The following is a 27,849-nucleotide window of genomic DNA, read 5'->3' as shown; positions in this document are numbered from 1 at the left end:
TGGTTTACATGTATTATTCCCATCACTGCAAGAGTTTGGTAATGGCCTGGTTAGTGAATGTGCCAAGTCTTAGAACTTCATCATTTACTGGCTGAAGTAACAAATCAAAAACACACCATACTTCTACCAATTTTATTGCGCCATTGAGATAGCCTTCAGAGCAAATTCTCCGAATTACACTAGGATCTAGAGAGATACAAAATTCAAGCAGATAGAATTACTAAGGCAATGGACACGAAAGTGAAACAAATAGATCTATCCCAACAGGTTCCCACGGTATAAAATAAATTGTATTTGCGTGAATACTTACATAGATATTATTACATTTTAATTTATCTGTGACAATTGATGGATATATTCCTCTAGTAAAGATAGTACACATAATTAAAGTGAATAATTGTAAGCTTGTAAGCAAATGATGAACAGCCAAAATTGAAATTTCTGACCAAAATTAAAAATGTAATACTTGAAAATTAATTTAGATAGAAACTCTTAGAACTCTCAGAATGTCCTGTATTATTATATTGATTTTCAGAATGTAAGAATAATTTGCTAATCATGTTAGAATTTGTATGTGCAAATTTTCAGAACAAAACAACATAGTAATGACAAGTATCGATTAAAAGAAAGTCTGACTAAATCTTATTTGATATGAAGAGTGTGTTTATCAGGTATCACCATAAGCTAAATGCTTCTAATTTAATTGGGAACTAAAAGATAAACATTTGTAACAGCAAACCGTATTAGCGATGTCAAAATAAGACCATGACTCTATTCTTAATTAGTTATAAAACATACAAAACATTTCAGCAATATGATTTACGGCAGCAGGACTATAAGCATCAAAATGGAACAAACAAAATTAATATTTAACGACAGTCCTACTCAAAGATTGGAATGAATTATTTCACATTATAATACATTTGTTCACTCGCTGCGGTGTGCTACAGTTTTGTACACACATTGGAATTTACAATGAGGTTGTGCAGCAGAAAAACAATATAAATCTTCTCTTATGAAATTTTGGATATGTAAAATTTCAGTGGCAATTCTTAGCTTTGATCATGTGGTAACAAAGAGATACAGCAGTCCTTTCAAAAACGAAACAATTTCATTTCCTCCCAACTTCGATTCACCATACATGCGGTCCACAAATGTTATAGGCACCTGCAACAATTAGGAGGGGGAGGAATGTATTAGTTCAATGTAAACATGAGCATTAACGAGCAAAGGAAACTATCATGAATTAACCGACATATGTTCTATTTATATGAATGCCTTCACCAATAAGAAATGGACTAGCATTACGTTATCTATAAATTTTACACACCTCCATTTTACTAATGGAAATACATTTTTAATGTATCTGGGTCTTTGATAACATAATTTTGAGCAATTTATTTTACCCACACTGCTTTAGTTGTCAATTTATCATTTGTAATGTTATTCACTGAGTAATATAGAAATAGGAATGGCTGCATTTTCTGTCCCAGTCTGTTTCAATAAAACTAATTCTTACTCAAATGAGAGGAACAGTAAACCTGTTGTCATGATGCAAGATATTAATTTAAAGGTATTTCCAGATTCCTTCTTTAATGTTGTTAAATGCAGATGCATATTTGGAACATATCAAATAAAATATGCATGCTGTCAAAAACACAGCCTATGTGGTCCTTTCCAAGTAACTTTGTTTCAAAATTATCAAAAGCACACTTCCAATCACATATTCCAACTATATACTTTTTATTAAATCTATATGGGCGGCACGGTAGCGCAGCGGTAGAGTTGCTGCTTTACAGCGAATGCAGCGCCGGAGACTCAGGTTCGATCCTGACTACGGGTGCTGCACTGTAAGGAGTTTGTACGTTCTCCCCGTGACCTGCGTGGGTTTTCTCCAAGATCTTCGGTTTCCTCCCACACTCCAAAGACGTACAGGTATGTAGGTTAATTGGCTGGGTAAATGTAAAAATTGTCCCTAGTGGGTGTAGGATAGTGTTAATGTACGGGGATCACTGGGCGGCACGGACTTGGTGGGCCGAAAAGGCCTGTTTCCGGCTGTATATATATGATATGATATACTCCATTGAAGAACTGAAAATATCAGCATAAACAGATTTAAAATAAATGAATAAATTATTGTAGGTTAATTAGCCTCTGTAATTTGCCCCTAGGGTACAGGGAGAGAATGAGAAAGTGGGATAACGTAGGACTAGTGTGAACAGGTGGTTGATGTGGACTCAGTGCGCCGAAGGGGCTGTTCCCATGTTGTATCTCTACATTAAACTAAACACAACGTCTTTGGAATCAAGGTGAAGTAAGGTTTGAAGATAAAGGAAATGTCTTCCTAATACCACACTAGGTTTATAAAGTACGTATCTAGGCCATAAGAGGCCAGAAAGATCTTGGGCTCAAATATTAGTTGATGCAAGATCTGAACTTTACTTGGAGCACCAAAATAATTTTGATTTGGCTTTGTCTTTTTGAGAAAGGACAAAGTAGCCAACATTTTTATTGTTGATTTATATTAAATGATTCTCAATGAAATCACAATGACTGAAGATGTAATAAACCTACAAATTTTAATATACAATGAACAAACATGAGTTTGATGTGTGTGTGTGCAAAGTCATGGCAGGATCAATTGCAGAGATGACATCCCATATAGTCAAATAATTTTCAAACAAACATTGTAAGAAGGAACTGCAGATGCTGGTTTACACCATAAACACAAAATGTTGGAGTAACTCAGCGGGACAGGCTGCATCTCTGGATAGAGGAATGGGTGACGTTTCGGGTCAAGACCCTTCTTCAGATGGAATTATAAGTCATGGCCTCCAGGGTGAAATACTAGGAAAACTGTCTGGTGTTGAATGATATATATACAACCCAGTGGCGGCGCCTAACGGCAGCGGCTGACTAGCAGTCTGTCCGTCTTTTTTTTGTTGAGTGTCGGTGTTGGGATGATTTTTATATATATTTTTTTGGTTGTGTATGTGTGGGAGGGGGTGGTGGTGTGTGGGGGGTGGGTGTGGGTGGGTGGGTGTGGGGAACTTTTCTCTTCCTCACGGCACGGGGTGCGGCTCGGCTGTGGGGCCTAACATCCCCCGGTGCGGCTCGGCCGCTGGACTTGCATCGTCCGGTGCAGCTCGGCTGCGGGGCTTAACACCGCCTGGTGCAACTCGGCTGCGGGACTTTACTTTACATCGCCCGGTGCAGCTCGGCTGCGGGGCTTAACACCGCCCGGTGCAGCTCGGCTGCGGGGCTTAACACCGCCCGGTGCAACTCGGCTGCGGGACTTTACTTTACATCGCCCGGTGCAGCTCGGCTGCGGGGCTTAACATCGCCCGGTGCAGCTCGGCTGCGGGGCTTAACACCGCCCGGTGCAACTCGGCTGCGGGACTTAACACCGCCCGGTGCGGCTCGGCTGCGGGACTTAACACCGCCCGGTGCGGCTCGGCTGCGGGACTTTTCACCGCTGGTGCGGCTCGGCTGCGGGACTTAGCTGCGCAAGGCTTGGTCGCGGGCCTTTCATCGCCCGGTTCGGCCGCGAGACGTTTCAGCGCCCGGTGCGGGGACTGTGCGGGTCGGTCGGGGACGAGCTGTCTGTCTGTGGGCGTGGGGAAGAGAGGGGAAGTTTTGTTGCCTCCATCACAGTGAGGGGGTGTTTGGAGTCACTGTGATGGACGTTTGTGTTGGGGTTATGTGTCTTGTGTTCTTTTTTTTTTCTATGACTGCTATGTAGTTTCGTTCGGTACTTCGGTACCGAACGACAAATAAAGCTCTGTTATACTGTTATATACTGTTATATTCAACAAATTGTGGGGGGTAGGGGGTTGTGGTAAGAAAAAATGGGGAATTATAAAGAGGATAGATACTGAGAGGCTGCCTCCTTAAGTTGAAGACCTTAGGAACAGAGATCACAATCTTAGAGTATCTCAGGTTAGAACTAAGGAGAAATTTCTTCACCAGAATTCACCAGATAACAGGCACATGGATAAGACAGGTTTGCAGGGATATGGACCAAGCGCAGGCAGGTGAGACTAGTATAGCTGGGACATGTTGGCCGGTGTGGGAAGTTGGGCCATAGGGCTTGTTTCCAAACTGTATCATTCCATGACTCTAATTATCATATCCTTGTCGATATTGAACTATAAATGCTTGCTTGTTTCAGTTGAAGCTGAGACTCCTATTTCTGGACACAAAATGAATAAAGAGCCATGGGTATAGAACAGGAATGTGGATACATTTTAGAATTAACCGTAATCATTGTGAATAGAGGATAAAGTTTCAGAGGCCAGAGAGCCTATCTTGCCTGTGCTTCTTAGATTCTTATGTTTTTTATTCAGTTGTGAATTAATTATTTTCATGATTGTAAGACGTCAAGTGTCACACGAGTCATCATAGAAAGTTCTCTCTCTAAATTAGTCATGGATTTTTAATTAGGATACAAGAATATGGAAAAAAGGAACAGTAGGACATTTGACACTTCAAAACTGCTTTTCCATTTAATAAGATGTTGGCGGATCTTCACTCTTAATTCAATCATCATGTATCCCCAGATTCCCTTAACTTCAAGAACTCTACTTGTTCCTATCTTGAAAATAGTCATCAAAATCAAATACATAGCCATCTGGGATGGAGAATTTCAATCAATTACACTAAAGAAACATTTCTCTTTATCACTGTTCTAATGGGCAAGCCTTTGGCTTTTGGCTCCATCACCAAGGCCAACATACACCCTGGATCAAATCTGACAAGCGTTTTGGCAGATAATCTAATTTAATTGAGATCATCTCTCATTCTTTTTAGCTCAAAGAAAGAAAAAGGCCTGGTGCACTAAATCTCTCCTCTTTCTACATCTGACTGAATCCAGAAAATTAGTTGTGTGAATAAATGTTACACCTCATCGAAAATAAGGGCATTTCTCTTTGGGCAAAGAAATCAAAACTACACAAGTGATTAGTAATACAGCTGTGCCTTCATAAGACACCATTTAATCACAGTAAGACTGCCTTACATAAATATTCCAATTCTTTTACGATAAAAGTAGCACATAATTTCTTAAATTCTTTCTATACTTGTTAACTTTGTGCTTTGTGTAACATGACCACCCACATCATTCTGACAAACAACAATTTCCAGAATTGTCACCTTTTAAAATTATGATGTTTTTCTATTTTTCCTGAACATTTTAAGTTGATATATCTTCCCAATGTATTCCATTTGCCGCATTCTTATCCAGATGCCTAACCTGTCTTTATTAGTTTACTAACTCTTTTCATTCTCCCCACAGTTTGCTTTTGTATTGTCAACTGGGTTCCATTTATTATACACATCTAAAACTGAAAATAGTTGAAAATAGAGGTCTCAGCACTTTATTTCCTATGTGACATTAATTGCAGGCTGCCATTTCAAAATTTGTCTGCTTATTCTTACTTTTTCTCCCCCTGCCCATTAACGAATCCTCAATCCATGCTAATAAAATCACCTCAAATTCCACACCTCATACTGTATGAACACTGGAATTTAGTAGGATGAGAGGGGATATTATCGAAACGTATAAGATTCTTAAGGGGTTAGACACGTTAGAGGCAGGAAACATGTTCCCAATGTTGGGGGAGTCCAGAACAAGGGGCCACTGTTTAAGAATAAGGGGTAGGCCATTTAGAACGGAGATGAGGAAAAACTTTTTCAGTCAGAGAGTTGTGAATCTGTGGAATTCTCTGCCTCAGAAGGCAGTGGAGGCCAATTCTCTGAATGAATTCAAGAGAGAGCTAGATAGAGCTCTTAAGGATAGCGGAGTCAGGGGGTATGGGGAGAAGGCAGGAACGGGGTACTGATTGAGAATGATCAGCCATGATCACATTGAATGGCTCGAAGGGCCAAATGGCCACCTCCTGCACCTATTGTCTATTGTACCAGTGCTTTACACATAATGTCTCCTGAATCATTCCCATAGGAAATAAAAATATTTTTTGAATAAGGACATCGACATTTTTTTCACAATTATTCACAACTTGTTAAACTGGACTGAATAAACTGGAGGACAAGTAAGCCATTTAGCTCCTGGGGAAACTCCATACTTCAGTTGGTGCCTATTTACTCAATTATGCTCTGTATCTCTTAATATATGTACACGATAAAACTTTTTGAGATTGCAGCCTTAAAATTTTTTATTGACCATCCATATCTTTTTTCAGAATATATTCCAAAGTTTCATCAGTCCAATCTATACGATAAGTGCTTTCTACTTTGACTCCATCATACCAAAACTAATTTTAAGTTAAGGTTATACCAGAGGAAGTAATATTTCTAATTTAACCCAGTTAACTCCTTTTATCATTTAAAATACTTCAATTAAATAACACCTACCTGAACCTCATCTTATTATAGAAATGCAAGACAAATTTTATTTCACAGGACTGCATCTGAAATTACTTTTCTTAAAAAATCCCTCTAAAGTTGATTTATCTCACCTCCCACCAAGCTTAAACACGAGTGCTCTATAGTCATCTTACAATTTAATTATTCCTGGGGGAAAGGGAAACATTCTTGTCTACGATGGTGCTGCAAACCAACTATTTTGGTTTTTGAAGCATGTGCAACAGTCATAAATCAAAACATTAATTCTAAATCATGAAGCACTAACCAAAAGTAAATTCTGCAACAACTGCAGATTTTCAATTATTTTTTATAATTATTTTAAAGTAATCCTTTCATACCTCCCCAATACTGTAATTCAGCTGTCGAGCCCTAACGATCATCTCCATTTGAAAGACATAGCCTTTGGATACACACTTTTCAACCAGTTTCTGCAGCACATCTTTTCTGTATAGTCTGTGAAAAGAAAATGCTTTTAGAATGTACTCAAACGTAAAAAACAATACCTGAAGAAGAAAAAGACAATCACATGTTTCTTCTGATTTCTAATCTAAAACAGGAAATACCATCTCAGCAAGTATAAAAGAGCTATGCCGTAGTATATATCACCTCTGGAAATAAATGTATTACCTAAATGGGCAAATTTAATGATGTTGCATTGAGCCATGCCGGATAGAAAGCTCAATATTTTGATCTGCATTTTATTCTGAGGCAGGCGAGCGCTTGAAATAAAAACACAGGCGAAATAAGCCAGGTTTATTTTCTCCGATTCCTTTCCTATGGCCTGTTGATTTCCAGCAGTGGTCAGAGCTCATGTGATATTGGAAGAGGATTAGGATCAGCTACAATGCTTCAATGTTTTCAAATGAACCAACTATTCCAAAAAATGTTTTAGAAGGGGAAGTGGAGAAAAAAAAAGTCAAATTGTTTGCTCCACTTCAAAAACCGTAAAATATCATTGTCTGGCAATAGTGCAAAATCAAAAGCTTCAAGTGAATTGCCAGTTAATGGATCATAATTGTAGCACGGTAAAACAAATGTTGATCTCCTGGCAAGCCAGTCTACCTATATTAATAGCCGCTGGCCATGTACAAATAAGTTTTACATATATGTCAACTGACCATTCTTTGAAATCACCACGTTAAAAAAAATATCTTTGGGACTACATTTCCCATAATTTTATTGTTTTCTTTTTCACCACTATACCCATACAAGAGGGCACAATGCAAAAAAATGAGTTTATTACAATAAAATTGCACTTTGCCGGTGATTCGGTAATTATAAATAATCTTCAACATGCCCTGAAGTTAAACAACTACACCACACAAAATGTAGTAAAGCGGAAGATATTAAACCACATTCTTACCTGAAGCTACCTGTCAAGTCTGAAGCACCTGGTCTCAACAACACCTGAGTGATAAAATTTGCTCCACGGCTATATTGCAAAAAAAAACATTTAAAAGTGAAATTATTTCATTAATCCCTTTAGAGAATTTAGAACCATGTTTTTTTTTAAAATTTCACACTTATTAAGATAGATAAATTAATCTCATTTATATATAAGCATGTAAACATCATCATTAACACTTTCTTGACGGCAAAAAAAGAGAAAATAAATCCTCTTAAATTGAACAACAGGTAAGTTATATTTTAAACATTTTGAAAATATGTGATCTTGTGTGATTTAAAAAAAATGTGATAACTTCCCAAATGGGGGGGGGGCAAATTCAACCCGCCAAATGCTGTGGAAGTCCCGATGAGGTCGAGATCGGCCGCCTCACCCAGCCCAGGCACCACATTTCGGGGTGACTTCAGAGGGGGAATTCAAGTGTGCTCTCGTGATTTAGTCCAGATTAAAGGAGGCGCCAGACCATTGGTTGCCGAAGATTTGATGGTGGACTTGTACATATGTATATTATTGTCTGATCTGATTAGATAGCATGCAAAACAAAAGCTTCTCACAGTACCTCGATACACGTGACAATAATAAACCTAAACCCAAACCATAATCGTACTATTCTTCCAATGCCCAGACTTCTCCACAACCATCTGCAAGGGCAGATGATCTGGGGATGGGACAATCAAGAAAGAGGAATGTGCTTGCTTGACCTCCTCATTAAAACTACCTTTGCAGAAGCATCTGTCCATTACAGAGTTTCTGTGCCAACTTGGTAAAGCAGCAACACATACATGCTAAACAGTGGAAATTGCAAACTGTAAATTGCGCCAAAGAATCCCACTGCCAACAAACCATATCTAGTTGTGAATAGTGGTGGCCAATTTCACAAATAATAAGAAGGGAAGTTTTCATAAATATCTCTTTAAAAATGCGAGAGCCCAACATGGGGTGGCACAGCGGTAGAGTTGCTGCCTTACAGCGCCAGAAACCTGGGTTCGATCCTGTCTACGGGTGCTGCCTGTACAGAGTTTGTACGTTCTCCCCGTGACCTGCATAGGTTTTCTCCAGGAGCTCTGGTTTCCTCCCACACTCCAAAGACATACAGGTTTATAGGCTAATTGGCTTAGTAAAATTGTCCCTAGTGTGTATAGGATAGTGTTAGTGTGTGGGGATCGCTGGTCGGCGCGGACTTGGTGGGCCGAAGGGCCTGTTTCATTGCTGTATCTCTACCCTAAACTAAAAATAGAAAGAACAAGTAGGTCCTCGACACAAAACATAGAATGTTAGCCTGCAGGTAAAGAAAGCAGTTAGGAATGATAATGGGATATTGGTCATCAAGGCAAAGCAGGTCGAATATAAGGAAGAGAAGTCTTATAACTGTGCATGGAATTGATAAGACCATGTATGGGGGCTTTTGCATACGATTTTGGTCTCTACTGAAGAATAAATATTCTTACGTTGGGTCAATTCAGGGACAGTTAATTAAATTGATTCCGGGGATGAAAGAATTGACTTCTCAGGAATGTTTGAACAGATTGGGTCTATATTCACTGGTTAAAGAATGAAAAGTTACTTACTAAAACATATATGATTCTGAGGGAGCTTAACTAACAAAATGTTGTTATTCCTCGCAGGGGTATCTAAACTTAGGCAGGCAGTTTCAAAATAAGAGACAGATAATTTGAACAGAGATGAAGAGACATTTGTTCTCCATGGGTCATAACTCATTGTAAATCTGTAGTTCAGAGTTTTGCAGGTTGAAACAGTAAATATATCCGAAGCTGAAGCCATATTAAAATCCCATGCTGAGATTTTGATCCACGAGCAAGTCAAAGATTATTGCGAGCAGAGGGGAAAGGAGGAGCTCAGATCATGACCAGATTAGCGATGATCTTAATGAATGGCAGAGCTGAACGACGCGGCTAGTTGGCCTACTCATGGTCCCATTTCTTATGTTCATAACCTTGAACAACAACACTGACATCCACATTCTCTTTTTTAGTTATTCATATTAGTTTCTCTTGAATATTATTTTGGGGTAAATGGAATGACAGATAGGATTTGGTTTTCCATGCAATGCAGTAGTAGGACAAATCGACAGAAGGGTAGGAATAAGAGAATGAGATTTTTTTTTAAATACAGCTGTAAGCCCACCAGAAGACAATGGAGTTTAGGAATTACAGGAATGACATATGATAAGAACTAGATACAGGCACCATGTTTTAAAATAACACAAATTCATAAGGACCTGCAAATAAGTGCAATTAACAATCTGCTGGAGGGAAAGGGACAATTGGTGTTTCAGGTTTGGGACCTTTAATCTGATCTGAAAGAATAGAAGGGAGATAGCCAGCATAAAGATGCGAGTTGGAGGGGTACGGCTAGAGCTGGCAAATGATAGGTGGTTCCAAATGAGGAGGGATTGATTGGTACATGTGGAACGGAAGGGTGCAAACAGCACCAGCGGCTGCAAAGTGAGAGCTGGCGGCAACAAAGGGTTGCAGATGATGGAATACGATAGGAAAGGAAGGTGAAGCCTGGGACCAAATAAGGTTGTTCGGGTGGGCAGATGGGAGTAGCCTCCCTTGCTATTTCCATCCTTTCCTCCTCCACCTGACTCCATGCACCAAAAACACCTTCACATCTGGAGCCACCCATCATTTTCTTGCCCATCCCTTTCCTTCACTTCTTTACATGGGCTATATCTCCTCTCATCTTTCAATCCAGATGAAGGGTCCGACCCAAAACACTGTCCATTTCCCTCCAAAGATGATGCCTGACTCGCTAAGTTCTGGAGATGCTGCTCTAGATTCCAGCATCTGCAGTTTCTTTTCTCCATCTGAAAATGAGAGACTGGCCTACAAACAATGCAAGTAGATAATGCATTATTGTTTCAAAAGCAGATTAGTTGAAGCAGCAACAGATGGTTAATATTGCAGAGATGGCAGTAGATGTTTTTGAAATGGATAGAATATAGGATTGCTAGCTCAGCTACAGTTAACAAAGATACTGAGTTGCTGGGGACAGTTTGGTTCAAATTAAAACAGTGTCAAAATGGCAGTATGAAATAAATGAGAGGGTAACCAAAGACAGCATTTGTCCTTCACCATGACGGTCCTGGTCTTCATATCTGGATAAGTACCTGGAAGCGCTGGAAAAGGTGCAAAAATAACACCTCTAAAATTATACGATCAGAACTGAGAGGTCATAGTTAACAAGAATGGCAAAACAGTCTAGGGGTCATTCCACTTGAAGATATGGTTGAAAGGTGTCTTGTTGGAAGAGATAAGAAGTTGAGAGTATAGACACTTGAAGTTTCCACTCTCATAAGGTGGCCATTAATAAATCTAATAGAATTTCTGGAGCAGCTTCATGAACTAGACATTTGACAAAATGCCAAACGCCCCCTTAGAACACAGTGAGCAGAAGAATTGTGGATAAAAGGAAGCCAGAAAAACACAATTAATAGAGAATAGAAATTATGCTAATTGGGTTATAAGAAGTCAGTGGGAAGGAAGCTCACATGGAGTCTTTTGCACCAAATGGCACGTTTCTGTGTTATAATCATTTGTAAAACCTATCCAAGACAACTAACATTTTGGTATTCATGATCATGAATGCATTGGAGGGATTATCTTCCAGTGTGTGATAAGCCTAACAAGACTTTAGAAAATAAATTACTTTAAGCACTCAGAAAAATATACAACAGCATTCTTCCATACCTATTTAGAATTACACTATTCACATACATATACTATACAATTCAACCACAAGTTCTCCATTCACTACGTCACTTGCGGTTCTGGGTGGTTGAGGTTGATCAAAAACAGAACTAAAACTATGTTTTGTGTGATGAAACAGTTTGAATGAAAATATTAATAAAACCCAATTAGGCGAGTGATCTTCTAAATTAGAATGGTATTTTACTGATGTTGCAGTTAATCTATTAGGTGGGAATGCAAAGTTTTTATTACACATTACTTATTATACCTCATAAGTTTTCTTCTCAAATCCCAGCCGTATACGCCTCCATTTCCTCTGTAGCGTGTGCCAGACACTACATCATAATTTCCTTCCTTCTGTTCTCTGTAATATTTATATAACAAATCCATGATTAAACCTAAATTAATCGAGGTTCTGAAACAGAAAACTTGTTACAAAATCATTCTATGAAAATTACATTAGTGTCCTTAAGTTTCAAAGTTTTTAAAACCTATAACCTCACTTCCACCAAAGATATATTTTGAAATTATACTAAAGTAAATAAAAATTTGAATAACAAAATATTAATTTAAAATGTATTTTTAGAGTATGATGATAACATTGAAGATGAAGAATATCATTTAGTGAGGATTTTGCACTATAAGTAGAAGAAACCTTGCAACCTGGGTCAGTATGGATGAGTTGGGCCGAAGGCTTTGTCAAGTCCATTTTATTTGTATAGCACATTTAAAAACAACCCACGTTGACCAAAGTGCTGTACATCTGTTTAGGTACTAAGGAAAAAATGAAACATACAGTAGCACACAAACATAACAGCACATACAAAACAGTTCACAGCGCCTCCTCAATGGGCCTCAAACGCTAGGGAGTAGAAATAGGTTTTGAGCCTGGACTTAAAGGAGTCGATGGAGGGGGCAGTTCTGATGGGGAGAGGGATGCTGTTCCACAGTCTAGGAGCTGCAACCGCAAAAGCACGGTCACTCCTGAGCTTAAGCCTAGACCGCGGGATAGTGAGTAGCCCCAAGTCGGCCGACCTGAGGGACCTGGAGTTAGATGTGTCCAAGACTGCCTGTTATCGATTTGATGGAGTCGGGGGGACCGAATAGGATGACCTCAGACTTGCTCTCGTTTAATTGGAGGAAGTTAATGTAAGTTCTGTGCCATTCAACATTTTATGTCCTCAAGGCAGTGTAAGAGGCTGTTTAAATTTGACCGGTTGTTGGGTTTCAGGGGGAGGTAAAGCTGTGTGTCATCGGCATAGCAGTGGAAAGAAATGCCGTGCCTTTGAATGATTTGGCCAAGGGGGAGCATGTATAGAGAAAAGAGAATGGGGCCTAGGATGGAGCCTTGTGGAACTCCGCAGGAGAGGCCAGCTGGAGAAGAGGAATAACTGCCTATGTTGATGGCGAAACTCCTATCTTTGAGGTAGGAAACGAACCAGCTCAGGGCAGTGCCATCAATGCCAACCGCTTGTTTCTATGCTGTACAGCACTATGACGCTAAAATAAACCATATTTTCAAATTTGAAAAGAATATGACTACACCCTTTTCCAGTTAGTTAAGTTATGACATGATAAAAAAAGTATAAGCATATACCAAACCATCCATAAGAGATAATTTAATAATCAAGGAGAATCAATTAAGATAACATCCACAGAAAATATGTTGGAAAGCAAATCCAAATCCATCAAAAAACACGATTTGGGGATTTTTTCCTATATGTGAGCCCCCGCTCACAGCACCAACAACCTTAGTTCAATCCAGACCTCCAGTGCTGTCAATGTGGACAAACACCCTATGACTATGTAGGTTTTCTCCAAGTACTCTGGTTTCCTCCCACATCCCAAAACTGTGTTAATTGGACACTTGGAATTGCCCCGAATGTGTAGATAAGTTGGAGAATTGGGATGCTTGGGACAATTTATTCGTATAACATAAAAGCAGTTCTTTCCTGAATTTAGTACTAATACATTGAAGCATGTAAGAGTTGAAGAGTTTCAAATATTTAACTCGATAATGATAATGTACCATTTTACAGACATATCTACTGTTGGTTAAATCAGCTGCAGATGGTCCACCATGCCATTGATCCATGGCTTCAGAAGAATTTATCTTTACATTTGTCAGGGCAGTGTGGTTAAAAAAATGTCAGCCCTAAGTGATTAAAGATTTCATCTATTCTGGTGATTCATCTGAAATATTTGCTGTTATTTAGATTTGTGCAGTTCTCTCAATTACACAGATAGGTTTCCAATCATGACCAAGATTGAGTATGGATAGATTGAAGGCTTCATTGAGGTGCTGAGTGGTAACATTTGATGCACTAAGCTGGAAACCATACAGAAAAGACTCACAAGGATGTTGTTAGGATATGAGAGCTTAGGTTATAAGGAGAGGCTGGATAGAGGCTTTTTTCCCTGGGGCATTGGGGCTGAGGGGTGACCTTAAAGAGTTATACATAATTAGAGGCACAAATAGAGGAATTGGTCATAGTTTTTATCCCAGCATAGAGGAGTCCAGAACTAGAAGGCATAGGTTTAACATGAGGGACAATTTCTTCATGCAGGGTGCAGTGGAACGAGCTGCCAGAGGAAGGGTGCAATGGTGATGATTAAAAGTATTTAAACGGGTACATGAATCGAAAAGGTTCAGTGGGAAATGGGTCAAACAGGCAAATGAGACTATTTCATTAAACCTGGTCAGCAGAGCGAGTTGCGCTGATTTCATGCTGTATCACTCTACAGTGCCCTCCATAATGATTGGGACAAAGACCCATCATTTATTTATTTGCCTCTGTACTCCACAATTTGAGATTTGTAATAGAAAAAAATCACATGTGGTTAAAGTGCACATTGTCAGATTTTAATAAAGGCCATTTTTATACAATTTGGTTTCACCATGTAAGAATTACAGCAGTGTTTATACATAGTCCCCCCCATTTCAGGGCACCATAATGTTTGGGACACAGCAATGTCATGTAAATAAAAGTAGTCATGTTTAGTATTTTGTTGCATATCCTTTGCATACAATGACTGCTTGAGGTCTGCGATTCATGGACATCTCCAGTTGCTGGCTTTCTTATCTGGTGATGCACTGCCAGGCCTGCATTGCAGCCATCTTTAGCTTATGCTTGTTTTGGGGACTAGTCCTCTTCCGTTTTCTCTTCAGCATGTAAAAGGCATGCTCAATTGGGTTCAGATTGGGTGATTAAAGGCCACTCAAGAATTTACCATTTTTTTGCTTTGAAAAACTCCTTTGTTGCCTTAGCAGTATGTTTGGGATTATTGACTTGCTGTAGAATGAACCGCCGGCCAATGAGTTTTGAGGCATTTGTTTGAATTTGAGCAGATAGGATGTGTCTGTACACTTCAGAATTCATTATGCTATTACCATAGCAGTTGTGTCATCAATTAAGATAAGTGAGCCAGTACCTTCAAAGCCATACATGCCCAGACCATAACATCCCCACCACCGTGTTTCACAGATGAGGTGGTATGTTTTGGATCTTGGGCAGTTCCTTCTCTCCATATACTTTGCTCTGAACCATCACTCTGATATAAGTTAATCTTAGTCTCATCTGTCCACAAGACCTTTTTCCAGAACTGTGGTTGCTATTTTAAATAATTCTTGGCAAACTGTTAACTGGCCATCCTATTTTTGCGGCTAACCAGTGGTTTGCATCTTGCAGTGTAGCCTCTGGATTTCTGTTCATGAAATCTTCTGCAGACAGTGGTCATTGACAAATCCACACCTGACTCCTGAAGAGTATTTCTGATCTGTCAGACAGGTGTTTGGGGATTTTTCTTTATTATAGAGAGAATTCTTCTGTCATCAGCTGTGGAAGTCTTCCTTGGCCTGCCAGTCCCTTGGCGATTAGTAAGCTCACCAGTGCTCTCTTTCTTCTTAATGATGTTCCAAACAGTTGATTTTGGTAAGCCTAAGGTTTGGCTGATGTCTCTAACAGTTTTATTCTTGTTTCTCAGTCTTATAATGGCTTCTTTGACTTTCATTGGCACAACTTTGTTCCTCATGTTGATAAACAGCAATAAAGTTTCCAAAGGTGATGGAAAGACTGGAGGAAAGACTAGGTGCTGAGAGCTCTCTAAAACCTGCATTAAGGAGGCAATTAAACACACCGGATGAATTACAAACACCCATGAAGCCATGAAGCCATGTATCCAAAACATTATGGTGTCCTGAAATAGGGGGGACTATGTATACACACAGCTGTAATTTCTAAAAGGTGAAACCAAAATGTTTAAAAATACCCTTTAATAAAATCTGACAATGTGCACTTTAACCACATGTGATTTTTTCTATTACAAATCTCAAATTGTGGAGTACAGAGGGAAATAAATAAATGATGGGTCTTTGTCCCAAACATTATGAAAGGCACTGTATGACTCTATTGCTATTTGTACTGGTACATGAAGAGAACAACAAACAACACTTGCTATCAACTGCCATTAATTCTGCTTGCCTCATAGTGGCAGGTTGGTGTAACCCTGATGAATCCATGTGATATGGCTAGACATAAATAAGGCTCCCAATTATACTTTCAAGGGTAGGAGGCTCCCCATGTTGTTCAGAAAACTAAAATAGATGCATCTACAGCTATCTAGAAAAGCATTCCTAATTATGGGGGAAAAAAAGTAGTCAGCTGTTGTGAAGAGGCATAGGAAATGACATTATTTCTGTTCTTGAAGGAAGGCTTTGGAGAGTTACTTTACAATTAAAGAACAAAAATAAAACATGAATTGCATGGCTTTAAAATTAATAGGAACAATTTACCAAGAAAAATGAAGTATAAATTTTTATTCACACATTCATAATTTGAGTAGTTTTAGATTTTAGACAATACCAAATTTATTTTAGAGAGCATATAAATAAGAGTAGGCTCATAATTATGAACTCTTAATTGGAATATTATTATAATGATGCAGAATATTGTGTTACTATACAAAAATGATCTGACAGGACACAATTGCAATGCAACCACTTTTGCTTGGGTCGAGGAATGTTATACAATGAAAGTTTGTGCTGAATGCGCACATGGGACGCCATTTGAATTAATCAGGGCAAATATTTATGCCGTGCCTAGCTTTACTTTATGTCCTGTCTCTTTTTATAATTGTTTCAACAGTCATAAAAATAGTACAATTAAAATCATAGACACAAAAATCACACTGATATAATAAGGAAAAGACTGATGCCATAATGATTTTTTGTTGTTGTCTGTTTTGCTTTGCCCAATGACCAATTTCTGAGGATGTATCAGTTATGCAACAGGCAATAAGGATAAGTAATATTTGGAAACATAAGGAAAATAGTCAAGAGTCAAGGTTGGTTTACTGTCATATGTCCCAGGTAGAACAATGAAATTCTTATTTGCAGCAGCACAACAGAATATGTAAATGTAGTACGCTGTGAACAATATAATAAACGAGGGAAAATAAAGTTCAGCGTGCGTGTGTATATATACATATACACAAATGTGTTTGTGTGTATGTGTGTATATATATATACACACTCACACACACACATACATATATATACATATATATATACACACACATATATACATATACACACACACACACACACAGGTATATATATACACACACACATAAACAACAAAAAAATACTTACTTTATGAACTCAAGGATAAACTTTGGCTGAAATTAAAGATAAAAAGATTGGTTAGATAAGTGCATCATATATATAAAAATATAAATATAAAAAATTGAAAATAAACGTACATGATGTGAAAGATCTGCATCCATTATTACAACAAAGTTACCAGTGGCATGTTGCATTCCATGAATATATGCTGTTCCTAGAATAAAAACCAATCACACAGATATTATATTCAGCAAAAATTATTTGTTGACTTTCATTGGCATCTTTATAAGTAAAGTACTCAAAATAACAATTTATTGCAAAAAGTAGATTTTCAACGAGTTTTACAGGATCGATCACAAAAACAAAATATATTTTGAAATTTATTTTGATGTAATTAGAGAAATATAAGAGAACATTTTACAATTTAAGTATTTTGTTAGGGAAACATCAAACCAATATTTCTCGGATCATCATTTTGATGTCAGCTCTCAAAATACCTTTGTTCTCCCATTGAACTGTAGAGCCACACTGTAAACTATAGTTTTTCTTAAAATCACTTTATGAAGTTTTTGAAGATGAATCATGCAATGACTCACTGAATGCATATTATTATAATAATAGTAAGCAATTACTCAACAAGCAAGATGGGTTGTTTAGAGATGCAGCATGGAAACAGACCCTTTGGCCCACCTAGTCCTCGCCGACCATTGAACACCCGTTCACACCAGATCCACGTTATCCCACTTTCCCATCCATTCCCTACACTCTGGGGACTATTTACAGAGGACAATTAACCTACAGACCTACACGTTTTTGGGATGTGGCAGGAAACCAGAGCATCCAGAGGAAACCCACACGGTCATAGGGAGAACGCGCAAACTCCACACTGACAGCGCCCAAGTTTGGGATAGAACCCAGGTCTCTGTCGCTGTGAGGCAGCAGCTCTATCAACTGCGCCACTGTTGCAATAGTTTGTGTTTTGTCCTCTCTATCAGGTTTGGTCTGCTGAACTACAGATTCTAATGGAAAAAGCATGTTAAACAGATGATGAATTCATTCGCAGCATCTTGACCACCACAATGAAAGCTCCGATTTCTGTCTTCTAAGCTCATCTTGTTGACATGCGTTCAAATTACTTCCATCATGATCTTACTGTTGGCAATGCCATTGATGGCCTATTCCTTTTGGTTCGGCTGGTACATCCCAATCATTACCACCAGCATCTCCTTCTCCCCATGACATACCTCTTCCTACAAATCCCAATCTTCTCCCATTTGCCTCCCCCACATAAAACATAATGTCAGTCCTTCCACCCTCCCCTCTGCCCCAACCAAGTGGCCAGCTCCAATGTCTTCCCCCCCCCCTCCACAAACACACCACAATTAATGCTTGGGGTTGCCCAACCGCTAGCTCAGTTTCACAACCTCAGGAAAGAGCATTGGGCAACATATTTTCAGTACCAAAAATGTGCAATGATCAGTCAGTTCTGCCCAAGTCCTTTATTCTGCGCAGATAAGTTTTCCACACAAGATTTCTTAAATGATGTTTGACACTCAATACTGTATCCCTGTTGTAGATGCATTAGAATGTACTAGAGTTCCAGGCAAATGTATTCTACACAGTATTTAGGAAAGACAAATGATATAATATAATATTATTACTTTGGAGAGGTTATGTAGCTATTCAGAATCACATAAAAACTTACAAGGTGCGACTCTGAATAGCATCACTTTTTATTCGTTCTTGATTAAACGAGAGCAAGTCTGAGGTCATCCTATTCGGCCCCCCCGACTCCATCAAATCGATAACAGGCAGTCTTGGAAGCCTATCCTGCCTAGTCAAACCGCATGTCAAAAACCTCGGCGTGATATTTGACTCTGCATTAAAGTTTGACAAGCAAGTCAACGCTGTGGTAAAAGCCAGCTTCTTCCAACTTCGTACCATAGCTAAAATCAAACCTTTCCTCCAATTCGACGACACTGAAAAAATCATTCACGCTTTCATTTCCTCCCGCCTAGACTACTGCAACTCCCTATACACTGGGATCAGCCAATCATCCCTGTCCCGCCTGCAACTGGTCCAAAACGCCGCAGCAAGACTCCTGACGGATACCCGTAAAAGGGACCACATCACGCCGATTCTGGCCTCTCTCCACTGGCTCCCTGTACGGTACAGAATCAACTTCAAGCTCCTCCTATTCACATATAAAGCCCTAAATGGACATTCCCCCCCCCCTACATCAAAAATCTTCTAACCACCTCTCTAACTCCAGGTCCCTCAGGTCGGCCGACTTGGGGCTACTCACTATCCCGCGGTCTAGGCTTAAGCTCAGGGGTGACCGCGCTTTTGCGGTTGCAGCTCCTAGACTGTGGAACAGCATCCCTCTCCCCATCAGAACTGCCCCCTCCATCGACTCCTTTAAGTCCAGGCTCAAAACCTATTTCTACTCCCTAGCGTTTGAGGCCCATTGAGGAGGCGCTGTGAACTGTTTTGTATGTGCTGTTATGTTTGTGTGCTACTGTATGTTTCATTTTTTCCTTAGTACCTAAACAGATGTACAGCACTTTGGTCAACGTGGGTTGTTTTTAAATGTGCTATACAAATAAAATTGACTTGACTTGCCTTGACTTGATTATGTTGCTAGACTACTCCAGAGGACAGTTAAGATTCACATGCAAGACTCCAGAGGGCATCAATAAAAAAGCTTCACTTCCAAAAAATAAATAAAGCATCAGTTCTCCAGATTATTTGTCTCAAGTCTTTGGACAGTTAGTTCGAAAATCCAAAAGTTACACCACACAGCCTGACATGAAAATAACAAGAGGTTCTGCCTAAAGAGATTTCTTCTGTAGCAGAGTGCAGACGGATTCTGAGTATTAGAAATGGTCGGGATATTTAGAGTGCCAAAATAGTGAACAAAAAGTTTCATTTTCAATAAATGTTTTCAACATAGATCATTCACAAAACTTAAAATACAAAAATTGCTACTTAAAATAGCTTGCATGCATTCATAGCTCTTACCTAATCCCAGCTTCTTTGCTCTTGGTCGGAGTAACTGTGAAAACAATAAAGAATAATTTTAGCAACATCTTCCAAAATTCTAATTGTGAGGCATATTTTACAGTAAGACAGTTTCCAAAGAGCTCATTGTGCTGAATATACTGGGAAGCTGAAGGCAACGTTGTGCTTTTCCCAAAGATTACCATTGCCATTACTGACAGATCTTTGGTGGCATTACTTTGAATGTGTCAGTTGTCGCTCAGAGAAAAAGGTGGAATTTTTTGCAATAGAATTCACTGAAAAGATTTAGGATCAAAGTTAGCAATAAGTCAACACTTCAACAGTGGTCAAATCTTTACTTTAAGATTGTACCTAGAAAACCAAATGATATCCATACATATCACAAGTGGATTAATAAATATTCTTACATTATACATCACTGTTGTATGAAATTAATCTCTCTGCACACTATGAGAAGACGCTTTCATGTTAATCTTTTTACTGTGGTTATCTGCAAAGAGTTCATAACAAATCTTTGGAAAGAAAATTTCAGCTTCCATTCTTTACCTAATATCTCGGTATTTAGTATTACTACAAGATTTTGTTTCATAAAGTTAAAATACAACTTTAAGTCTCCGATTAAAAAACAGAACATTTACATAGTGATGGCATGAAAAGGTCAGAATTGGAAAGAACTGTGTAGGAAAGAACTGCAGATGCTGGTTTAAATCGAAGGTAGACCCAAAGTGATAAAAAATAAAAATGGCATTTTGTGTCTACCTCAGTGACTTATTGGATTGGAAGAAATTATAACAATAAAGATGAGAAAATGTAGGGTTTTGAATAAAAGGATGCAAATTTTAACAGTTAGTATAAGAAAATAACTGCAGATGCTGGTAATAAGAAAATAACTGCAGATGCTGGTTATAAGAAAATAACTGCAGATGCTGGTAATATGTGTTACTTAGTTGGATGCCAACTAAATAGCATTTAGCTGGCATTACTATAGCAAATACAGTAGGTAGAAACAGTAGAGGTTTGGTTTAGCAAAAGGAAGGTCAGCCAAAAGTTCACTGGAAAAGTCAAGTCCGATATTAATTAGATTTCAGTGACAGTTGAGCTGACACAGAGTTAGAATCAAGAGATGTTACAAATGTTGATATGGCGATGACAAGGTTCGTCTTGGGCATGACAGCATAACATCAACGTGCAAACTTTCACTTAAGGCAGGTAGATGGATGGAATCAGTGGAAAAACAATGAGGGCTGTGACGGATATCAAAGTCACACACGATGAAAGGTAGAGCCCGAGAGAGTATCGAAGAACAGAGGGACCTTGGTGTATTTGTCCAAGAATTCCTGAAGATTTTTAGATTTTTTTAGATTTAGATTCAGCATATTTACCGGGATACCTACCAGCGTTAGCCGGAACATAGAATATAAGAGCAGAGAAGTTATAATATGTTTATAAAACATTAGTTTGGCCACATTTAGCATTCCGTAAAATGTACTGACTCGTCATACAATAGGAAGGATGTGATCGCACTGGAAAGAATGCAAAGGAAATTCACCAGGATGTTGCTTGTGATGAAGCCTTTCAGTTTTGAGGAGAAACAGGATAGGAGGGTAGTATCTTAGAATAGCTGCCACAAAGTGAATTCAGACAGGCTGAAAGCATTGGGGGAAAGAAACCACTCAGTACAGAGGTTGAAAGAAAACATTCATAACTGTGCTGGGAAATTTTAATTGTACGTCGGTGTAGTACAATAGTAAATTAAACAAGCACCTTTATCTATATACAATATGCCCCTTTTATTGTGAGGAAGCAAGGGGATTAAATTCAGAAAAGCTGTTTAATGTCAATATGTTTCAAGAGATTTATTTTACTTGGACAACTGCAAATATAATCTAAAATATTGAATTGAAGTGCAGACAACAGTAAAAGGTTACATGTGCTACTCTTATTTACTTATGTTTGTTCAGATACAATTGGATACCAAATTTACTTAAGAGATGTTTAATTTATTTTTTTGGTATTACAGGAATCATTCCAAAAAGCACAGATGCATCTCGTTTGTATGTGAGTGTTTTCTAAGGAGAACATTAATTGGAAGCATGGATTACAGATGGACTTATTTCACGTCTCCGACATCTCCCTACCGTTTCTCGACCTCACCATCTCCATCACAGGAGACAGACTAGTGATTGACATCTACTATAAATCCACTGACTCGCACAGCTATCTGGAATACACTTCTTCCCACCCCGTCTCCTGCAAAAAGTCTATCCCCTACTCCCAATTCCTCCGTCTACACCGCATCTGCGCCCGGGATGAGGTGTTTCACACTAGGGCATCAGAGATGTCCTCATTCTTCAGGAAACGGGGGCTTTCCCTCTTCCATTATAGATGAGGCTCTCACTAGGGCCTCTCCTATATCCCGCAGCTCCGCTCTTGCTCCCCCTCCCTCATTCATAACAAGGACAGAATCCCCCTCATTCTCACCTTCCACCCCACCAGCCAGCGTATCCAACAAATCATCCTCCAACATTTCCGTCACCTCCAACGGGACCCCACTACTGGCCACATCTTCCCATCCCCTCCCCTTTCTGCGTTCCGCAGAGACCGTTCCCTCCGTAACTCCCTGGTCCACTCGTCCCTTCCTACCCAAACCACCCCATCCCCGGGCACTTTCCCCTGCAACCGCTGGAGATGCAACACCTGTCCCTTTACCTCCCCCCTCAACTCCATCCAAGGACCCAAACAGTCTTTCCAGGTGAGACAGAGGTTCACCTGCACCTCCTCCAACCTCATCTATTGTATCCGCTGCTCTAGATGTCAACTTCTTTACATCGGTGAAACCAAACGCAGGCTCGGCGATCGTTTCGCTCATCACCTTCGCTCAGTCCGCCTTAACCAACCTGATCTCCCGGTGGCTGAGCACTTCAACTCCCCCTCTCACTCCGACCTTTCTGTCATGGGCCTCCTCCAGTGCCATAGAGAGGCCCACCGGAAATTGGAGGAACAGCACTTCATATTTCGCTTGGGCAGCTTGCAGCCCAGCGGTATGAACATTGACTTCTCCAACTTTAGATAGTTCCTCTGTCCCTCTCTTCCCCTCCCCCTTCCCAGTTCTCCCTCTATCTTCCTGTCTCCACCTATATCCTTCCTTTGTCCCGCCCCCGACATCAGTCTGAAGAAGGGTGTCGACCCGAAACGTCATCCATTCCTTCTCTCCTGAGATGCTGCCTGACCCGCTGAGTTACTCCAGCATTTTGTGAATAAATACCTTCGATTTGTACCAGCATCTGCAGTTATTTTCCTACACGACTTATTTCACGTAGTCCTAATTCTACCATGTATACAGTATTTGGCTCCTTTTTGGCAGTAAAGGTCCTCTTGTTATGTCTTCTTATGAAATCAATTAACTATTATTATAATCAGTTATGCTGGGGTAAAAACCAATATCTATTATGAAAATACAAATGCTTTTTAGATTTTGTCTTTATGGGAAAAAGAAGATTAAAAAAATGAATCTTGAAAGTTCCAATAATTTAATTTAAACAGGAGATTTCGGCATTACATTCCAATTTCCAAACCCACCAAGATGGATAAAGTAGTGGCAAAGGAACATTTCTTCTCTCTCTAAAATTAGTGTCAAAATTACTTTTAAATTGGGGATTTCTTGAGAAGATGCTATTCAGAACATGTGTACAGTTCTTCAATACAAAATCAAATGCCAGTCATTACTTAGGTTTATATCATAAGATTTAAAATGCTCGGAAGGGATTAAAGTAATGGCAGAAAATATTATTTTTTCTACTCAGTCGAGATGCCAATAACGGAAAGACACAGGCTCCACCTGTAAAGCAAACCATCAGAATTAGGCTAATTGCTACCAAGGGCTGACAATGGTAGAAGCAGCTAAAGAAATAAAATCAATGTAGCCCTCCCATTAATGTAATAATGGAAGATGTGGGTGTTTTCTTTACAAAACAGCTGCCAAAAGTTCCCACAAGATGAAATCCTGTATTCAAATCACACCATTCAGAGGGTGGTGAATCAGTGGAATTCATTGCTACAGGTAACTATGGAGTCCAAGTCATTTGGTATTTTTAAAGCGGAGATTGATAGGTTCTTGATTAGCAAGGGTGTCAAAGGTCACAGGGAGAAGTTAGGAGAATGAGGTTATGAGGGAAAAATAAATCAGCCATGATCGAATGATGGAGTAGATTAGATGGGCCGAATGGCGTGATACTGCTCCTATGTCTTATGAACATATGGAAAAGACAGTTCCAGATGCAGCTTTCTCCACCTGATCCAAGTCAGACACACACATCCTCTTCATTGCGAGTGTTATTTTTAGTCCCCTGCTCCCTCGATCCATTGCTTTCTGTTACACTCGGTGTGCTATATTATCTGCACCCTCCTTCCCCAAGGCCTGCAAATTTTACTTTTCATCTTCTCAAGTCTTTGTGGGTGAAAGAAACAGCTTTTGCAACTCAGAAAAACTGAACTAATGTCACAGATGGAAACTTACAGCAGAAATGGCAAGTTCTGAATCAGAGAGACAATTACCTGAAGTTGCAGAATTCAATAATGAGTCTGGAAGGCCGCAAGATGCCCAGACGGAAGATGAAGTGCTGCTCCTAAAGCATACACTGTTATAGCAGTGCAGGAAGCCATTGGCAAATAAGTCAGTGGAGAATTAAGATGGCAGGCAACTGGAAACACTGAATAACCTCTGAAAAGTTAGCTCACAACCAAAATGCATGGTCTCAGAGACCTAATAAATTTGAAACAATAAAGCAATGGCCTTCTGATCGTCAATAGTCGTTTATTTGTCACATACACATAAATGTGTAGTGAAATGAAACATTACCCGCAGTTGAAACACTAAGACCAATAAGAATAATCAATAAAAATGCAATAACACATACAATCATACACTAACACCAAACAAAAGAAACATCCATCACAGTGAGTCTCCTCCAGTCCCTTCTCACTGTGATGGAAGGCCAAAATGTCTTTTCTCTTCCCTGCCGTCTTCTCCTGAGGTCAGGCTGTTGAACTTGCCACGTCGGACGGTGAAAGGTCCGCGGCCTATTCCAGGCCGCTCCGGACGGTGAAAGGTCCGCGGCGGGCCTACCCAAGTCCCGCGATTCGGGGCGGGCGAACACGCTGCCTCTGCCGCTGCCGGAGCTCCCGATGTCGGCCCCCATCCAGGGGCCTGCGGGCTTCCGACGTCCACGCGGCCCGCGCCGGAGCCTCCGGACACGAGTCGCAGCCGCTCCCGCAGCATCCGCAGGCAGCCAGCGCCGCAGGTGGTGAGTCCGGGCCGCGGGCTCTGCGAACCAGAGCCCCAGGTGGTCCCAGGTGCATGGCCGGTGGTAGGCCGCAACGGGAACGGAGACACGACACACAAACAAGTTCGTGTCTCCGTTCAGGAGAGATTTTCTACAGTTCCCGTTCCCTCCCACCCCCTCCCCCCCACATAACATACAAACACTACACCATATTAAAACTACAATTCATACAAAAACAACAAAAAACACAAAAGACAGACGGACTGCAGGCAAGCCGCAGCTGCGACGGCAGCGCTGGCTCCTCCTTTTGTAGTGATATAAAATAAGAATGGGTCACCTTCAAGAGCAATTTTACATTAGGGTGTCATCAGCACAATAAAGAAAAACAGATTATTTAAGATAATTCCAGATTCAATAAGAGAATTTAAGAAATTATTTAAGAACGCACAAATCAAATTACCAAAAGGAAGAGGCTATGATTTTGTCCAGTGAATAATGAAACAAAAAATTATTTTAAAAGAGCATTCTTCACATTTTGGTTATAAAATTATTGCCCAAATCCAGAGCAGACTTGTGAAAAGAGCTGTGCTTTGGGATTGAATCAGAGGCAATTGCAGAGAGGGACTAACTACAGCACCATAAATACACCAGATGGAACTACAGTGGATTGATGGCCTCGAGTGGCTAAGTGCATTCCTTAGATTCTTATGGCATTACGGTCACAATATAACATTTCTATTTCCAAAAAGAGATATCCTTATCATCTATCTATGTGATGCTGCCTGTCAATGCCAAATCATAGGGTGTTCTGTTCTTGCGACTTTGGCCACAATTTCTTACAAACTTTAGTGAACGATCAGGCAAATCTCTTTTTTTTAAATCCCAGTTTAAATTTACTTTGAATTCAAAAGGTCCCAGAAATGTAAGGATTGTTCACTCCTGTCCAAATACTCACAATTTTATCAGATCCATATATCTGTTCCAACTGCTTAGCAACCTCAAGTGTTCCATCAGGACTTCCATCATCAATTACTATAATTTCATAGTCAAATCCACTGCAAAAAAACACACAAAAAATCACTATTCTGTGCATTACCTTTATGGCAAATAAATACAATCTACCATTCAGCCAGAGAAAGAAAATCTTTTCAATCAATGCTTATCAAGTTACAATTCCAATTTAAAAAAAAGTATGAATAGGGAAACCATTGCAACCTTTTCAGCCAGACTGCAACAACTGCAGCAGGTTACCAGCAGAAAATTCCAATAAAAGATCACTTTTTATAAAGAAGTAAATAAAATGTAACTGAACCAAGTAAAGCAGAAATATTGTACCAAAGAAGACACAAGCAACTGCACTACAGATGCTGGAATCTTGCTTTTCGGGTCAGGACCCTTCTTCAGACAGCTACTCCGAAGAAGGGTCCCGACCCAAAATGTTGCCGATCCATGACCTCCAGAGATGCTGCCTGACCCGCTGAGTTACTGCAGCACATTGTGTTCTGGTATTATACCAAAGATAGATTAGATCACATTTAAGAAAGCCAGACCTCCTAATCCACCACATCACCTGATTAAAATAAAATTTGCTTTGAGTTTTTTTCAACGACTGGTGGATTCATGGCTTGCCTCACCACTCACTACTTCTAAACCTATGGCAAGTTAGCATTGCCACCATTAAAATGTTTCAAATTTAAAATTAAAGTTCTATAAAAATATAAATAAATTTCTTCTTTTTAAAAGTGAAATTGTAATAAAATGCATTTTTTTTAAATTTACACGCCACCCCCAGGTTACAAACTTTCAACTTATGGATACCGTAACATATGAATGAGTTGTGTAATATTATTAAAATCAGGACCGACATATGCTTGTTGCAATGAATAGTACAACTAGTTTCCACTCCACACTTTCAGCAACTCTTCTTTCTTGTATCTTTTGTCCTTTTGATGCCATTCTGTGGAGGTATAGTTACGATATCAAGTAATTTTTGCGTATTTTCCAATGTAGACATATTTGAATTGTGACGTCAGTAAAACAGAACCCGTATAATATAGTGTAAGAAAATAACTGCAGATGCAGATTTGTACCCGTATAATATATATCGTTATAAAATTATTTATTAAAAAATTAGACATCCTGATCTAAAAAGTCTGTAATATCTAAACATTTGATCTCCCTTTTTAAAGGATTGCAGGAAGAGCAAAATAATCTCATGTTCTGACCCTCCATGCAAGGTGGGCTCTGAAGGAAGATTCTCTAATGTCTAACTCTGCGTTTTGTCTCTAGGTCCCCATCTTTCTGAGCATCACAGATGAATACTGCCTAACATACTCTAATTCTGGAAGCAAAATAACATTAGTGCTAGAAATCTGAAACAAAAACAAAGAATGCTGGGTTCGATCCTGATCTTGGGTGTTG

The 27,849-nt window shown here is 39.5% G+C and overlaps 1 protein-coding gene across 1 annotated transcript in view; it reads right to left on the bottom strand.

The window, feature by feature from the left end:
- Positions 1-27,849, bottom strand: part of dpm1 (dolichyl-phosphate mannosyltransferase subunit 1, catalytic) — a 54,555-nt gene continuing 26,706 nt past the window's right edge. Inside the window, exons 2-9 of the mRNA XM_078418997.1 lie at positions 26,384-26,483; positions 20,147-20,180; positions 17,263-17,339; positions 17,153-17,178; positions 11,771-11,866; positions 7,748-7,816; positions 6,723-6,837; positions 1-1,167 (exon numbers count right to left, since the gene is read on the bottom strand). Of these exons, the coding sequence (XP_078275123.1) occupies positions 1,063-1,167; positions 6,723-6,837; positions 7,748-7,816; positions 11,771-11,866; positions 17,153-17,178; positions 17,263-17,339; positions 20,147-20,180; positions 26,384-26,483 (622 nt within the window). The 3' untranslated portion in view covers positions 1-1,062. The remainder of the gene's footprint in view (positions 1,168-6,722; positions 6,838-7,747; positions 7,817-11,770; positions 11,867-17,152; positions 17,179-17,262; positions 17,340-20,146; positions 20,181-26,383; positions 26,484-27,849) is intronic.

This window comes from Rhinoraja longicauda, chromosome 22 (assembly GCF_053455715.1).
Source record: "Rhinoraja longicauda isolate Sanriku21f chromosome 22, sRhiLon1.1, whole genome shotgun sequence".
Classification (NCBI taxonomy): Eukaryota; Metazoa; Chordata; class Chondrichthyes; order Rajiformes; family Arhynchobatidae; genus Rhinoraja; species Rhinoraja longicauda.
This window is presented reverse-complemented; position numbering and strand designations above follow the sequence as displayed.